Below are 18,175 nucleotides of genomic sequence, written 5' to 3' on the forward strand. Positions count from 1 at the left end.
ATTTTGGCAAACATGATACTTATTTCTAATAGCAACAATTCAAGTTATAAACAATAAAGAATTTAAAATAAAAAGATAAAAGGTTAACCCAATAGGAAAATTTCAGGTTATTTTTACGTACTAAATATGTCATACAAAGTTAAACAACTGAAATATGAATGTTATTCCTACACATTTTAAGGGACTTAATTCTTTCACTGATACTTTAGCAACTCCTAAAAGGAAGGAGCTTAGTAACATGGAGGAACAAAAGCTAGACAACTATTCCAACTAATGATGCAGAGAACTGAAAGTTTTAAAAATAAACATATGCAATTCAAGTGAGCATCAAGAGAGTGAACAACAAGCAAACAAAAATCAAATAGATTCACTTCTGTTCTAGTTGGTCAACTTTTCTCTTGAATTCACATTTAAACTGAAACAGGTTTAAATGTAAGAAAAACATGGCCCAAATAACTGGAGGTCCCAAGCCAAGATGGAGTTTTAAGAGTTGCCTAACTCCATAGTATGTCCCTGACAATCTCTTTATCTGACCTTTCTTATAATGTGCCTACTCACACTAAACACTACTATAAAGAATCAGAAGAATCCTGCACAAAAATGCAACAAAATGCTCATTCCCAAAAGGCTTCAGCAAACCACTCCTGAGTCACTTGAGCATTTCCAAAGTGGCCAGAGGGAACTGGAATGCAGATGAAGGACCCTGAGGTGGATAGTCATATGGACTAAAGCATATGGGCCCAGACATCTAAACAAAGTAAGCAGGAGAAAGAGGCAGGGTGGATGCTAAGTAAACAAATAACACTGCACTGCAACCACCTATATAGGGCAACCCTGTATTTCTAGATTGAACTATGTGTTTCCCAGGCTAATGGTGGGCCTGTGGAGTTCTATAATCGAATCTCAAACCTCTACGAGGAATTCCTGGCAACTATTTGCTCAATTCATGCTTTTATACTCTTATGACTGAGTCCATGTGCTTTGCAAAGCAATATAGACTTCACTGTAGTGAAATGAAATACAATGATTGGATCCCTTCCCATCTCAGAAAACTCATTGACCCAGTTTTTGAATTTATCTCTTCTTTTTTATTATCATCCAAATATGCAAGAAAACATAGTAAGTTCTCTCTGAACCATCTCTTCAAAGCTTTATTTCCAGTTTTTCAGTCTCAATATTACTTATTTTTCATTTTTAAATAAATCAACCAAGAACTGAAAAACATTTCCATTAGAAAAATGATCTGTTTGGAATATTTCTCTACACCATCAAGCTAGGGTCTATTTGACCAGCCATAGTGACCACACTAAGCCATAGTTTAGAAAACCAGGTTCTAATACTATTGTCAAGTAAAAATGTGCAACTCTTCTATACTGTGCATATTTCAGGTTGTTAAGCTAGTAGATTCATTCCATATAATACTATTTTCCAGTCTCTCTACTCTGTATACAGATGAGTATTATATAAATGTGTTTGAACTATAACCTGTTTAAGGCTGAAATTATTAAAAAGCTTGGCTTGTATCTAAACACATTTCTATGCTATTTTACTCCTCTGATTAAAGTTAGCACTGGGAAGCTTTCTTCTTTATTGCTAAGGAAATGTCACTTGATCTTTCAAAACTTATCCATAACATCAAAAGAAAGAAAGCTGAACTGAGAACTTAAAGTTAAAACAGTAAATATTAAATTCAATAATCTTGCATGATTCTACTAATGAAGCTGTGTTCACATTGTGGGGGAGACACACTTTCTTTTTGATTAGGAATTTATATATTTACAGGACTATAAAAGTAACACTTTAAAAGACCATGTCGGTTGCAGTGAGACATGCCTTTTATCCCACCTATTTGGGAAGCAGGAGAATCATGAGTTCAAGGCCAGCTACTTCAACATCAGTGTTTATAACAACTAGGGGCAGGTTCATTTTCTCTGCCAAGTAAAGAATGAAAAAGTCAGGAAAGTACTTAAAATACACAGATTATACTTACTTGAAAGTGAAAGGAACAAAAGAAGAGGGGAACAGACTTGCCCAAAGTGGAGATGGGATTTCCTGGGGAAAAGAAAAACCTGTAGCTTCTTTGTCTAGTCATGCTAGAAATCCCATGTCTACCATGTCTAGTCCCCTCTCTTGGGGGAATATATATTTGATTTGATTTGTTGAGTCGAGGTCATAAGCTGCCAGGGCCCTCCTTGATTGGGAGAGGAGGAGGGTTGGGGCTTTCATAAGGTGCTTTCTGATTGGGTCACCTAAGAAAAATAGAGTCCAGTGGTCCATCTCCTAAAAAGAACTAACAAACTATTTAACAAAATGAATACTAGGAAATAGAAACCTTTTCTTGGAGAAGGAATAAGAAGGAACACAAATGGAAGCAGAAAGGGTGAAAATGTGGTTATTATGTTCAATGGACATCATACCAAAATTATGCTATATAAATTGAGAGATGGGAAGGGTAAAGATGGGGGACAATGATGGAAGGGGTGACATTGATCGACATGCACATTATACCTGACATACTTAATTAAAATCGATTTGTACTACTTATTAGTTAAAAATAAATAAGGCTGTACCATAAAAGGGCAGGAAATGTAACCTGGTAAGAGTGCCTGCCTAGAAAGAACGAGCCCTGAGTTTGTTTGAACTCCACCATTGCCAAGAATAAAAATAAACAAAAGGGTTTGGGACATGACTCAAACAGTAAAGGACTTGCCTAACATATGTGAGGCAGGAGGTTCAAGCTCCAGCACCAAAAGTTAATGCACTAATCAAAAAAATAACATAAAAGCCTATTCCTAAGGAAACTGAACATTCTTATTTACTAAGTATGTATCTAAAAATATAAGGTGCGTATGTGAAATTTGGAACAAGTACCACACAGAAGTGTTAAAAAAAAAAACACCCATTCTAAGAGCAGTCCAAAATGTCTATTAGCTTCACAGTGCAGCTAATTAATAAAATAAGGAAAATCTGAGCTTCTGAAAATAGAAGAGCCAACATAGTAAAATGCTAAGTCTGGTACACAGCTACATCCACAAAATTGTTCAAGAGCTTCTGGCAGTCTTTTTGCAAAGCTATCAAGGAAAGTATCAGTTTGTTTGCTTAAATTTCTGGAGACATTTGTCAATGTTGAATGGTACCCTTTTACTGGCCTTTTGGGCTATCTCCCTGCAAATACATACACCTCCTTTGATCAGACAATCTCTGGCATTTGGATGCATTTCTCCTCAGAGCTTCCTGCCATATTTCTTGAGTTCTCTTTATCTCTTAAGACAGAGATACCTCCTTCATACTCCTTGCTTCTTTAAAGAAGCACCACTTCTCATTTCATAAAGTTTCTAGTAACATTTAAAAAGTAGGCAGTGAGCATGAACAGTTTTCACAAGGTTCTAGAATCCAGCGATGCTCTGGGCAATAGCATCTGTATTTTCAGCCTTCCTCCTTGGAAGCATTAACAGAATTCTTCCCACCCACACTCAATTTCTAGGACCCATCTATTCTCTTTTCCGTGATTTGCCTCTTCCTATCTTCATTGCTGCCTCTTTCCTGACTAGCTCTCTGGAAGGAAAGAAGAGAGAACAGTAAATACTTTGGGCACTCTAGTTTAGAAGCTAATGTTTCTTCAGCTCCCAAACTTCTCACACATTTCCCTTTGTGACTCTCTGTTATCCCCATAGAAAGGCCCTCCAGGATTACTTGGAAACGTGGCTTGCCTATTTCAGGATTGCTGCTGCAAGGGGAATAACACAAGTGATATATGTGGTAATATTATAGGTCCAAGTATTACTATAAACTTCATTTCTTTGAATTCCTTCTAATTCAAAGGGGTAAGCATAGCTAAGTTTACCGATGAGAAAAGTGAGATTGAGAGATGCAAGAATAAGAAAATCTTTGATTCAGACTAGCAACAACCAGTCTTGTGTCTGTTAACACTGAAGTCTTGCTTTGGTGAAGCTGATTTCGACTAGATATTAGTAGAATTCAAGATGATTAAATCAATACACCTAGGTTTTGATAATGGGGTCACTAATTAGTACTTTCAGACTTTGCAGTTTTTAAAGAGGATGTTTTGTAAGTCATATAGCTTTCTATCTGGTATAATTCAAGTATCACAGTGAAACTATAATTCATAAGTTACATAATTAAAAACATATATTTACAAAAGAAATGAATAATTGCTCCATAATATTGGGAATAGGCATGCTCATACAAATATCGGTGAGAAAATTTATAGACTACAATACCTACCTAAAGGCATTGATATAAAGGTGAATTTATTCCTTTTCTGAAGAACATCTTTAGCTCTAAATACAGCATTATTATAATGGGTAAATATCATTATTTTTTCTACTTCAAATTTAAAATTTTATGCATATTACTGAAGTGTTTTCTGTGCACTCTATTGTACTTATATGCTTAGCTAAATTAACTGCAGTGACAACTTGATCATGTGTTTTCTTTTCTGGTCTCTGATGACACTTTAGTGTCACAGCCATGAACAACAAGCCACCATATTCAGAGAACATATACATTCCAATACACACAAGCATACACATGCACATACACACACACCTGTGCACAGATTCTGTTTTTCATTGTTAAGTACGTACACACACACACACACACACACATTGTGGTTGCCAACCAACTAAATCATAGAAGGCACCAGGGAGAACATATTTGACATGGTCATCATCAAGATTACTTTAGTTTAAGTTACTATCTCCCAGCACTATTTGTCTTTGCCATAGTAAGGTCACAAAGGTATCGATTCCAAAGTGTTCCTCTGGGGTTGAAACATGCTCACAAACTGCCTCCCAATGAAATATTTAAAAGACACAGCATAGTTTAGCAGAAGAAAAGGGGGGACAATTAGAAATCTTCAATTCTAGTTCTAATTCTATCAATGCTTACTAAAACCAAAGATGTTTATTAAACACTAAAGTACAAGTACAAAGTCCAGGTGCTAAAGGAAATAAGTATTTTACAAGGCCTTCCTAGTTTTAAATAAAATATAACAAGTTTAGGGAGACAAAACTAGGGCTTAAAAACTATAACTCATCAGAAGAATTTCTGAATTTCAAGAATGTAATAAATATCAATTTGTGATACTAACAGAGACACCCCCACCCCCACCACCCTTAATCACTTCTCTGAACTGGCAGAGCACTGAGAATTACTGAAGATTCGAGGGACCTATACTTACCCACTAGGAAACAATAGGATTTGGCATGGACTCCGAAATATGATGAAGAATTGAAAAGGAAAAATAAATACATATTTCATAAATCCACAGTGCTATATTATTTCCATTGTATTTTCACATACAATTTCCCAAATTCCCAATGATATTTTGAGGAAGATGTTACTTATCATTTCATCAGTGAGAAAGCTGGAGATCACAGTAGTTGAGTGCCATCCATCTTCAAAATGTGCATTCGTTCATTCATTCATTCACTCACTTTACAATGATTTGTATTAGTTCAGAAAGGCCTTGCCTAGATATAAGGCTTACAAAAGTCAAGTAAGTGTTGGAGAAAGACTGAGACCTGTAAGATGGGGAGGCTCTCACAGGGCATGCCCATGCCTACACTCCATCTCGTTTGTGCAGATTCAGTGCCATGGTTGGCACAGTTCAAGTCTTGCTTTAAGGGAGATTTCTGGAATTTATTTCTGAATGTTTATAATTCATCATTACCTGAACTTACAGATGGTGAATCTTTGGATACAAAGAGCCAATCAAATACCCTAAAAGGAATATAATTTAAGCAACACTTTGGAAATAAATGCAATCTCTATTTCATTAATACAACGTGTTAATTATAATAGCACCTAATGTTTATTAATGACTTATTATTCATTCTCCTGAATATTTGAACATGTACTAAGTTGGAAAATTACTATTATTTAGATCCAATTACCCATGAGGAAACTAAGTCTCAAAGGAGTTAAGTTACTGAAAGCATGAAGGTAAAAGAGCCAAGAAATGAATAGACTTTTCCTGTCCAGATTCTTGGCCCTTGGCCAATGTGTTAATACAGCAAAGCACAGCTGGAGTGTACAGGGAAGATTACACGGGCTAGAGAAATAACTCAACTGGTAGTGTGAGGCCCTGAGTTCAAACCTCAGTATGGCAAAGAAAAAGAGGAAGGGCATAATAAACCTAAGAAGACAAATTCCTTATTGGTCACAATAACTCCAGATTTTATTAATTTAAAGTTGGTAGCTATATAGATTCAAACAGGGGCACAATTCACAGGAAGTAGGATAGAGGTAAAAATGAACTGGCTTTAGGAAATAAAACTAATTTCTAATAATTACAAATCCAAGTCTTAAGGATAAGGAGAAGGTACTTTTGTTGAAAAAAAAGAAAAACAGAAAAGGAAAAAACAACACTCCTCCAGGATTCCAATGGAGGAAGCCAACTAGAAACAGTAGTTTTCATTTACATGGGATGTTGCCAGAATCTTAAAGAGGAAATACAAAAATGGACTTGGGAAAGGAATCAGACTTCTCTACACTCTTTCTGGTTTGGATAGTTCATCTTTTTTGGAAGATGATGAGGTTAGGCCACATAATTCCTGAAGCACCTTTCAGCTCTATGATTCTATAATTTCATAAATCTCTAGGCAGAAAGTATTCTTGAAATCTTTTTAATAATTACTTATTTATTGTCAACATGATGTACAGAGGGGTTAAAGTTTCATACGTAAGGCAGTAGGTACATTTCTTGTACAATTTGTTACCCCCTCCCTCATTTCACCCCTTCCCCCATTTTATCCCCCCCCCCCCCCGGCTCCAAGAGTTGTTCAGTTGGTTTACACCAAATGATTTTGTAAGTATTGCTTTTTGAGTCATTTGTCTTTTTATCCTTTATCTCTCTATTTTTATATTCTCTTTCCCTTCCCTAATTCTAATACCAGTATATACAGTATCCAGGGTACTCAGATGAGATACAGTGATAGCACGGGACAACCACAGAAGGGGATACAGGAGATTGAATTTCTTGGGTAAGGTGAATCATTTGCTTTCTGGATTACTTCTGGACTACTATTCAGACGGCCTCTATGTATTTCCATGTACAGTATGTACTTCTCTACTCCCAGACCAATGCAAAACTCTTAGAAGAAAATAATACATACATATGTATGTATGCATGCACATATGTATATTTTATTTTAAACATGCATATATACTCTTTACACTAAAATTGAAGTGTTACTGGCAATGGAGGGCTCAGAACTGAATTCAGGATTGTTTAAAGCCCAATTTAGCAGCCTTCGTTCCCCAGCAAAACACTGAAAACATAAACCATCATGATTAGTGAACAGGAAGTCCAAAAATAAAACTTTATGATGATAAAGAATTCCCTTTAGCCTTTCGTAGGAACATCTAAAACTAGAGCGTGCAAATTTTGGTTTTACTATCCATATCTCATTCTGTGAGTTGTACTTAAAATATATTGAAATTTTATTTTTTAATAAAATACAGTCAAATTGTTCCCTTCCAGGAAGTGTTTCCTATGAGCTGATTTCTAGGTAATGGTGGCTTCCACTAGAGGGCGACAGAGTGTGCTCAGAAAACTTCAAGATGAGTGAGGTTTTAGGTCACTAGTTCATTCCTCCTGCAAACTAGTCTTTATTTTAAAACTGCATTATGTCCCTGAATGTTACTTATGTTACCAGATAGTATGTCCTGATAAAACTATTCTCATTTAAAATTTTATTAAATGTCACTTTCCTTTCTCAAATTATAATTTGTGATAGTAATGAAGTATATTCCTATAAACTACCTTTCACACTAACTTTTAAGCAAATCTAATAAGGTGAGTTAAAAACTGTTAAAATGGCCAGGGATCAGTAGTTATTGCCTGTCATTCCACATACATGGGAAGATAAGATTGGGAAGATCACAGTTCCAGGCCATCCTAAGTAGAAAAGCCCATGAAACTTCATCCAGTGAAAGAAGCTGGATGTGTACCTGTCATTACAGCTAAGATGAGGTTTAACAAAACAAACAATGAAAGAATCATGGTTCAGGTGCATGCTAAGGCAGAAGGTAAGGCCTTAATTAAAAAAATAACCAGTGCAATAAGTGGCTAAAGATATGGCTCACTGGTAGACCATTGGCTTACAAAGTACAAGACCCTCAGTTCAAACCTTAGTGCCACCAAAATAAAGCAAAACAGTAAAGCTAACAGGCAAGTGTTCTTTGGCTGGTGTCCTTGCCTCCACATTCAAAGTCAGCATTGGCTAGCTGACTCAGCATTACATTCTACCTTGTATTATATATACAGGTGGGCAGGAGGAATTATTCTGACTACTATAGACGTCACAGTTTACAATTTGTGTATATGCTACAATCCATTTGAAGAGTATTATTGCGAATACAAGATTTATTTCCCTTTGCAACAGCATAGACTTCAAAGATTATCTATAAAGTCCAACTGGAATTAAACTGTATTTGACCTGAGTAATCTGAGACCTGGATAAAGGAGATGTAAGAAGAATAACCGGTACAACTGATAGGACCTTATAAGGGGTAAGTTAAAAGCAGCAGGTTGAAGTGAAGTCAATGTATATGGCATATGAATTCTGGATTTTGATCTACCCCCTAGTTGAGTTTATTACCTATCATTTCGTAGCAATAGAGGTGAGTATGTAAAAGAAATTATGCTTTGTTATGATGAATTAATTTACCAAATAGAAATTATTGGTAAAAACTCCTAACACATTACTTGGCATTTCATAAAGGAAAAAAGTAACAGTACATTAAGTTTTAGTTCAATGTTGCAGAGTCTGGTTCTATCATTTGCTACCTATGTGATCTTATAAGTTATTTACAGTTTCTGTGGCTATTCAAGCAATTAAGATAGAGATGATAATGGCTCTTGCTTGCAGGATTGCTCTAACATAAAATGAAAACATTAATGTCAAAAAACATCCTGAGTATGGCTTGTTCTCAATAAAATGTTGAGGTGTTATTAGTAGGTAAACTAAGTTGGTTGCCTTTGGCAAGCAGAAATAAACATTAGTGTAATGCTATCACTCTTAAACTTATCCTAAAATTCTTGAATCATGAGTCTGATGGAGAAAACAGAGGGATCTTCAGAATAACTGTCATGACTAAATAAGTTTTTAAAAAAGCATTCTAAACAAATACTAGTTACCATAAAATGAAAACTTTCAAAGCTTTTCAAATAATATTTTAACAAACTATAAAGTAGGAACAATGTCAGTCTAATAGGAAAGCAAGTTAAAAGCAAAACAAAAACTCCCCCTAAAAATGGCAGCACTTGGGAAGACCAAAGATTGACTTCATTATGCCAAAGGTTTTAAAAGTCCTCTGTTTAGAAAACTGCTTAAGCTCTATTCCATCCTTCTCTGATTTTACATCAAATATCATTGAACCTCTAGATTTACTCTTTTCTGAACTGCTCCAGATGTCTTTTCCATACAAGAAATGGCTTAAGCTTACACTGCTTTCTCAGTTCCTTGCCTTTTCTGCAAAGTCCTTTGCTACTAGACTATCCACAGCTCCTTATGGCATCTCTCCAATGCAGTGAGCCTTGCCTGAAAGTGTTTCGCCTTCGTTCAGTGATTATGTGAACCCATTCAGGTTCTGCTAGCCTATATACCTCTGTTCTATTCACATTAATATGAATATCCTAAATTAGATAGCCAATTTGCAAAGAGGTGAATTGTAATAGAAACTCAAGATTATCTGTTTTAGATAATCTTGCGTAAGTTTGATATGACATTAGATAAAAACACAAGGCATCTTTTCAAATTCCTGGTTAATCTTAACTGATAAAAATGTAAGGTAAAAGGAAGTTTAGCAGAGAAGGCAAAAAAAATGTATTGTCTTCTTATTTTTTACTGTTATTTTAGAGGTAATGTACAGAGGGGTTAGAGTTACATAAGTTAGGTAATGAGTAAATTTGTTTTTTGGATAGTGTCCCTCTCACTCCTAGTTTTTTCCTTCCATCCCCACCCACAAGTCGTATGGCTCATTTTCAATAGAATGCCTAGTAATGTTTTCTTACTCACTTATTTCTTTTTTTTTAAGGAAGAGGGGGTCATTTTCTCTGGCAATGAGTGAATTCTTACAGATTTGGCAAAGAAACATCAGTTAGGCTTCATGAAGAAGCTGTAAAGTATTATCAAGAGAGTAGGATGGTTAGAGCTGTACTCAAGGAATACGAATCCTTTTCTGAGATTTTAACTGATGTGTCACTTTGTCACCTTTCCTTACTAATGGTGATAGAGTCCCATTCAAAGAAAGATTACCTATAATCAAGCTGTTTTGTGGACCAAATGAATGATGTTTTAAAAACAGAAAGCACTCTCAAGAACGCTGAGGAAAAGTTCTCTTGGACAAATTATTTCCCGTTGTACCATACATGGGCTCATCTGTTCTATAATGAAGTTTTGGAAGGCTGGAGTAAGGTATTTTCTTCTCGTCCTTCTTTCATATGCCACTTTTCAGGTTTACATGTTAATTAATTGACATTAGTAATGCAAATACTTAGAACATTTTAAAGGAAGAAGGAGGTCATAGGGAATAAGCAGAAAGTGAAATAGGAGAGAAAAAAACAGTAAAAGACTTGCCTTAGTGTCTTGATGGAAAATTGTATAAGCTATTTTCACTTGAAAATAACTACGTTGAAAGGCAGTACTCGTTAACTGGAGAGGGTAAGGCTTTCTTTCTCACCCATTAATTCATTAAGCTTTCCTTAAGGATCAAGTATTTGTAAAGACATTATATCAGATACTCTCAACACAATGAACACAAAAGATAGAAAAAAAAGCCTCTGATACCTGTCCTCAAGAAGCTGACAATCTATTCAGAGAAAAAGTCCTTCACAAAATGGCTAATTGTCATATAAATCAAACTCAAGTTGAGTTCCAACAGAAAATATGAAAAATGAATGTAGGTGTACCTGCCAAATTCAATGTGAATTTGAATAGTTAGAAAGGTCTTATAAGAAAAGGTAAAAGTACAAATTTTAGCCAAGTTCAATAAGTTATTTATTTGTAATTCAGTCCAATTTAAAATATACAAATATGTAATGCAGACACACCCATAACCTAAAACTATAAAACACAGAGAGAAGCATGCCTACTAATATGTTACCTAACTACAAAAGTTCTAAGATGTACAGTAAAAAAATGTTTGGAATTAGCTCCATTTTGCAGGCTGCATTACCCACTGAAAAGAGGAACCCAACTCATAGTTAGTGATAATGTCTTTCAACAGCAATAATACAGAGTATTACCACTGAGCAGTTCACTTTTATACCTTCCTTCACTTAGTAGCTGAAGAAAAATCTCATCTAAACAATAGTTTTACCATGGGATTATTCTCAGGTATATAGCAAAACATAGTCAAACTTTTTTAAATACTCATTTCATGTTTCCTTTTTATTTTAGCACTGAAAACCATTCAGTGTAGAGTTGTTTATTTAGTGTTTATATAGTGCTGGTCCGGGGGCTTAAATTCAGGGCCTGGGCGCTGCCTTTGAGCTTTTGTGCTCAAGGCTCTGCTACTGGAGCCAAGGGTGGCTTCTTGATTTTGGAGTGATGAATTGAAGATAAGAATCTCACTGACTTTCTTGCTCAGGCTGGCTCCAAACCACAAACCTCAGAGCTCAGCTTTCTCAGTAGCTAGGATTATGGCCATGAACCACCTGAGCCTGGTGGTACCTACTTGGCATCCACCTCAAGATAGTTTTTGTTTTTGTTTTGTTTTGCCAGCTACTTTAAGAAAAATAGTCACTGCATTTCTTCATGAGATGTGCTTTCCTACTGTATTCAATAGGTTCAAATCTCAAGCATTAAGTTAAATATTGCACCAGGGAAGGGGTAAACTACAGAGCCAGCAGCAATAAAACCCTTAACTGCCTCAAAGGTTAACACTAACTCATTGAGATATACTAAGATCTCTTGGGAATGAAGTGCCTGTTAATTAGGCAACCACCAGCAGGTTCCAAAATCTCAATAAAATTTTCCCAAACATCTGATGAAGAACTTTGATTTATAGGCTGTCAAGGTGAAACTGGAACAGATGGTATCTTTTAATAATAATTGACATAGGAATTTGTTGAGAATTTGAATCTCTTGAAAACATGTAGGTGTACAGAAGAAAACAAAGAGGAACATTTCTAGAATCATCTACCTTATCTTTGTCTTCAACAACATCTGCCAAGATGTCATCTGGATCGAGGATGCCTCCATCTGTGTATTCCAAGTGATGAATCTTCACCCAGTAACCAGGATCCTGTGGCAGGACAAAGAAGTTCGATGATTCAGTCTTTTGCTTTAAAAAATTAAGACATTTTAAGAGAAATCATTTGATGAATTCAAATATGCTCTAGTGGTCATAAAAACTTTCCAACCCTTAAAACAAATCTCCTTTCTATTTGGAGAAATATCTGGCATTTTATCTTGTTTTAAATTAATCAAAGGATACATAGCTCATCAATTTTCCTGGGAGATAAATTGTATTACAAAACTGAATTGTTTCACGACCTTAAAGAGCAAGTGCATTCAAAGATCTTTAAAAATAACTTCCAACTTAAGAGATGACAAGAAGATTATAGATGAATGATTTTAAGGGTGCTTTCTGGAACTGGGGATTGAAGTCCCAATTGCAGGATAAAAGTCCTTAAAGGCAGAAATCAGTGATTCCAATAGCTATCATGGCAGGATATGTACCTGGAATGGAAGAGACCACAAATCCCTTTAGCTCTAAGCACACAGATCGGTGTGCATCCTCAACTCTGGGATTTGCAATGACAGGCAGAGCAAAAAGCTCCAGCCATTGCCCGTGCCACTACAGCAAGTAGGGACTTTGTGTTCTGAATTCCAAAGGGGGTCTCTTATTAGATCAGTGATTTAAAGCATTTACAGCTTAAAAAAAAAACTGTCAGGTTCTTAATAGCATTCATTCTAATGTTAGATAAAATGAAATGACCTTGCTCATTCAATTGATTGTGTGCTGCCTATTTCAGAAAAGGTTACAAAGGGAACAGTTATAACAATGGGACAAGAGTATGTTCAAGGAATGAAGAAAGCATTGGGAAGGATTTTTACCAGACTATAAAGCACTTGGCAATCAATAAAGTATTAGTTACAAGTTCATGAAAAGACAATGAAAATTTTCCAGAATAAAACTCTAAGTCTTTAATATGTGTATCTTTATTTAGTATTAACCTAACTACAGAATGCAACTGGCAATTTTCTGAAAGCAAACAAAAGTAACTCATATAATTTTTTCTTTGACTCCTGATAAAAAACAAGAAATTCTATTAAATGATAACTTTTAAAGGCATCTATATAGAAATCACTGAAATGTGGCCAAAGTACACCACTTTCCAATAATCCAACTTGATGTAATGATAAGCTTAAAAAAAAAAACCTGAAGGAGTTCTCCTTTTGTAGGCCTCAGATACTTAAAATTTAAGTTTTCTACAGTGTATCTAAAGGACGATCCCAAGGAAAACATATAATGTTTCATTTGCTTGTAATACAAGGTGGCTTATTGGGAAACCTCTAATGATTTACTAGAAAACGTCCAACTCTTTGGCACAAGAGAGAGAGGCAGTGAGAATATAATCAGGTAAGAATAGTTTGTAACACCCACACTCCACCAGAGATCTTTGCCACCTGAAGGTCCATGAACTGCAAAGAAACAGCAGGTAAGCTTCCAAACAGAAAGGATCCTGGATTATACAAAACACTATGTAACCACCATCGGACTTAGGAAGCCTAAATATATCTGGGGATTGCTTTGATATGCCAATGCTACAAGCAATGCCTTTCACTAAATCCACTTGGGCTTTCTTTGTTAAAAAAAAAAGCTTATTTATGAAAGAAGTCCAATTTAAGTTTTATAAACTTGCCTGGAGTTTGTTTTTGATAACTTACAGTTCTGTAGATGAAAACTGCTTACTCAAACCATGTTTAAATAAAAGCATGTTTATAAAAATTTACCTTGTTTATATAAACCCTAAAAAGTTTGCTTTCTCTCTAGTTTCTCTTCAGATCATATAAATGTTTCGCCTTTTACTAAAAAGTTTGCTTTGTTAATAATTTTACATAATGGAAGACAATATGAACTTGTCTATTTACTTGTGCTTGGCTTAAGAAAGCAGATTTTATCACCTAGAACAAAGATAAACAGTATAAGTTAAAGTCTACCTCACTTCCTACCTGGAGGTAAAATATAGGGAGAAGAAAACCAGAATCTTAATTTTAAAGATGAGAGCTAAAATTTAAAAAGTAGGAAATAGGACCAGATCACTGACAAGAATGGAAGACAAGTGATAGGAAGATGAGGTTGTTATGTCTGTCTCCCAACACCCATCTCTCACACATATTCAGAGAATTCTGGAAAATAAGACATTGAGTGGAAATGAAGGTACTTCTCTCTAATTGGACTTAAGAGTGTAGAACTAAATCAGGTAAAACCAGTCTGATAAGTTCAGATCATACATATGACAAAAAAATTTAAGTGGAGTGAGCATATGACACCAGAATTTTAGTATAAACACTACAATTTAAATTCCCTGTTCCACACCGAGGCTCGTATTTTTGTACTTTAAAAAAAGAGTAGGGTCATGGTGGTCAAATACCTAACTCTGAACAAAAACAGACAGGTTACAGGAAAGTATTCACAGGGTTAATATTTTATACAGCCAAGATAGGAAAATCAATAAACAAGTATGTACCAACTCTATTCTATCCCTGTGGTATTTGCCCAGGGTGCCATAGATCACTTTAAGAATCTACATTCAATATTAGCAGCCTACAGGCATCATAAGACCATAAATTTACTCTGACTCTTTTATGCATGTAAAAATTTCAACCATTACATTGCAGTCAACATCTTGCATTTCATTTACTTGGCTTTATTACCATCAGAAATCAAACTAATCAAATATGAAAAAAATGTTCATATATGTGTCTTAGTTCACACTATCTCATGTAAGTCTTTACCAGATTTTTATCATGATCATGACATTTAGTTTATTTTTATATTGCACAAATTTATTTAATATGTATGCCTTTTAAAGTTTTTTTCAAAACATCTCTATACACATGCTTACTTTGCTATCCAATATGTCTTATTGCCTGTACTCTTCAGATCATGAATGTATTGAAAAATAGCATATTACACAGTCTGCTTTCTTCACTTCTAGCAGCATCTTGTCCATTTTTAAAAATAATACATGATTAATTTAAATACTACAGGAATTTAAAAACTAAAATAAACTGGTCTATAGGGATGAACTGGGAAAAGAAACTAGCAAAGAGATAGGCACCAGAAGGCAGTCACTGGCTATTTTTTGTTAATTGAATGTCGACAGAGACACTGTTATTTATAGCAACAAATAATCTTCACTGAGAATAAATGCTGTGATTTTGATCCTAAACCTTGGAAATATTATAGAAATAACATTGCTAAAGAACAATTATTTTCTGTCTGTAATACTCTCTTAAAGGAGTAAACTTGAAAGGCCCATACTATAATGCTGTGGAATTACACTAAAAATCAAAAAAGAGGAATGACTTTGGATTTCCAAACCAACTACCTATGGTGTAAGAAGAGAAAAATTAGCTTATAATGATAACATAATTTCAATGTGAGAAGAACACTCATAGAAGAAAGGCTTCATTTATTGGTGGCAGTTACAATGCTCAACCTTGCACCTGGCTTCTTAGAATAATTTACCCACTGGCTCATAGTAAATAGCAACTACAGAATGGAAACTAATGGAAAAACTGATTTTTTATAGCTTTTACCTTTACAAACTTGGTGACATGTATCCACAAAAAAAAGAGATTTCACTATTTTCAGTAATTATAAATGTCAGCTGATTTGCTTAGTTCTTACTAGGCAGGCACTACAGATACTATGTGACACATATAATTAACTCAGCTTCCCTCATAGAGTCTCATAAAATAATCATTAATACATGTTTCTGACGATGAAGGCAAACATGAGTAAGTAAACTCATTTTTTTCCATTAGCTGTCTCAATCATGCTTTTTAATAATCAAAGAAAATATATAGTAATACATAGTAATATGGGTAAGGCACTACGTATTACATTCAAATCCTCACAGTCATTTCTTGAAGTATTTCATAAACAGAAAAGCCAAGAATCAGATTTTTCTAAGTATCAAAAGTATACTTTTAGATTAATAAAGAAAGAACATAGTTACAGGCAGGGAAGTTCTTTCCTTAGGCAGGTTGTCATGTTGCTGTGTCTCATTACTTGAGTCTGGAGGCTTGGCAACTTTATGTAGGATGTGCCACAAGAAAGTCCAAGTGTGGAGAACCCAAGAGAATGCTAATGGGGAGAGTCCTGCATTATTTGCCTAATGTGTCCAAATGGTGCTTCAGACATGTGAGAAGCAAGGGAGGAGATAGCCTCAGAATGTTCCTACAACTGTAGAATTTGGGACTTGAGAAACCATCAGGAAAATGTTGTACTGCTAAGAACAGGGAGTGAGTGCATTTGAGGCAGTGGGAATTGGATGTTGAATTATGAAAATGTACATGCACAAACAACTTAGCTACTTTTAGTATAATCCTCTGGAGTCATCCTCCCTTCTATTAAGGACCAGAAGAGAATTAGATGCTCTCTAATGCAGTGGGGAATGTGGTAAGATATGTCTAGATACAGGCCAGATACAATAGATGTCTTAAATAACCAGTTATATGGCTACAGAAAGCACCATTTCTGAAAACAATGTGTAAGGAAAGTCTAGCACAGTGGCACTAATACTTGAAAGGAAACAATGAGGCTAGAAAAGGCAGTAGTGTAGTGAAGATAATGGTTGTTCTATGCCAGTCCTAATTGGCTTCAAAACATGCCTTCACCTTCCCAAAATAGAGCAACTAAGTAGAAACTTCAGGAGAAAAGCTGAGCAAAGAACCATGCACTGAGGCCAATTTAATCAACTGTGTTTCCAAAGAATTGAGAACTGTAATAGGTACAAGGGTTTTCATGCTGGACTGAAAGTAACATACAGTGAATTCAGTAACAAAACTGTAAATCTCAAATCATGGATAAATCAAGGGTGACTGAGTACATATATAAATGTACTTTAAACTCTAGATGAATAGATATACAAACCGATAAAGGGAAACTCCAGGAAAGAATATTACTAATGATAAAAGGGAACATTGCATTATAATAGAAGGTGTATTCCAATAAGAACAAATAGAGTTATAAACTTGACATTCTCAATAATTTTACTGTACGAAACTCCCAAAATGAACATGTATGTTTCACACACATACATATAAAGTTTGAGATGATAAGAGCTCCTCCCAAAACAGGAAGAAAATGATTAAAACAATACAAAGTTAACCCAATTAATTTATGTTAAATTTATGAAAACAAAAATATAATTTTCAGATATAACAAACACAACCAAAAAATTAGAAAATATGTGTACATGAATACCAAAGTTCAAAGCTCCAGAATCTTTCAAAATGTGCTCTCTGGTCAAAGTCAAATCAACTATAGAAAGACATCCCAGAAAAACGCTCAACTGTTGAAAATTAGAAAATAAAATTCTGAATTAGCTAAAATGAAGGAACAGAAGGAAATATTTTAACTTAACAATTAAAATAAAAATTTGTACAAAGAAGCTAAAGCAATGTGTAAGCTAGTGATAGCATTTAACACATATATTAGGAATGAGTACACTAAGAATACATCTTAAGGGCTGGGGATATGGCCTAGTGGCAAGAGTGCTTGCCCCTTATACATGAGGCCCTGGGTTCAATTCCCCAGCACCACATATACAGAAAACGGCCAGAAGTGGCACTGTGGCTCAAGTGGCAGAGTGCTAGCCTTGAGCGGGAAGAAGCCAGGGACAGTGCTCAGGCCCAGAGTCCAAGCCCCAGGACTGGCCAAAAAAAAAAAAAGAAGAATATATCTTAAGTGTTTCTGGTTTGGGATCATTGGTTTCTTTTTTAAGACTTATTTTTATTATTTTTACATAGTTTTACAAAGGAATTGCTACTAAGTATTTGCAATTTATATAAATTTATCAAAAACATTTGAAAACATATAAGAATACCTGTTCTTACATATCAAATATAACTGGTACCAAAATCATAATTAAAGAATCAAATCTGTTGCTAAAGATCCTAGCCAC

General features: G+C 35.0%; 1 protein-coding gene across 3 annotated transcripts in view; it reads right to left on the reverse strand.

The window, feature by feature from the left end:
* Pard3b (par-3 family cell polarity regulator beta) overlaps positions 1–18,175 on the reverse strand; it is a 993,253-nt gene that overhangs the window by 856,332 nt on the left and 118,746 nt on the right. For all 3 annotated transcript variants that reach the window (XM_048344902.1, XM_048344903.1, XM_048344901.1), the window contains exon 2: positions 12,175–12,276. In XM_048344902.1, coding sequence (XP_048200859.1) covers positions 12,175–12,276 — 102 coding nt within the window. The remainder of the gene's footprint in view (positions 1–12,174; positions 12,277–18,175) is intronic.

Source organism: Perognathus longimembris, chromosome 4, assembly GCF_023159225.1.
Source record: "Perognathus longimembris pacificus isolate PPM17 chromosome 4, ASM2315922v1, whole genome shotgun sequence".
NCBI classification, from domain to species: Eukaryota; Metazoa; Chordata; class Mammalia; order Rodentia; family Heteromyidae; genus Perognathus; species Perognathus longimembris.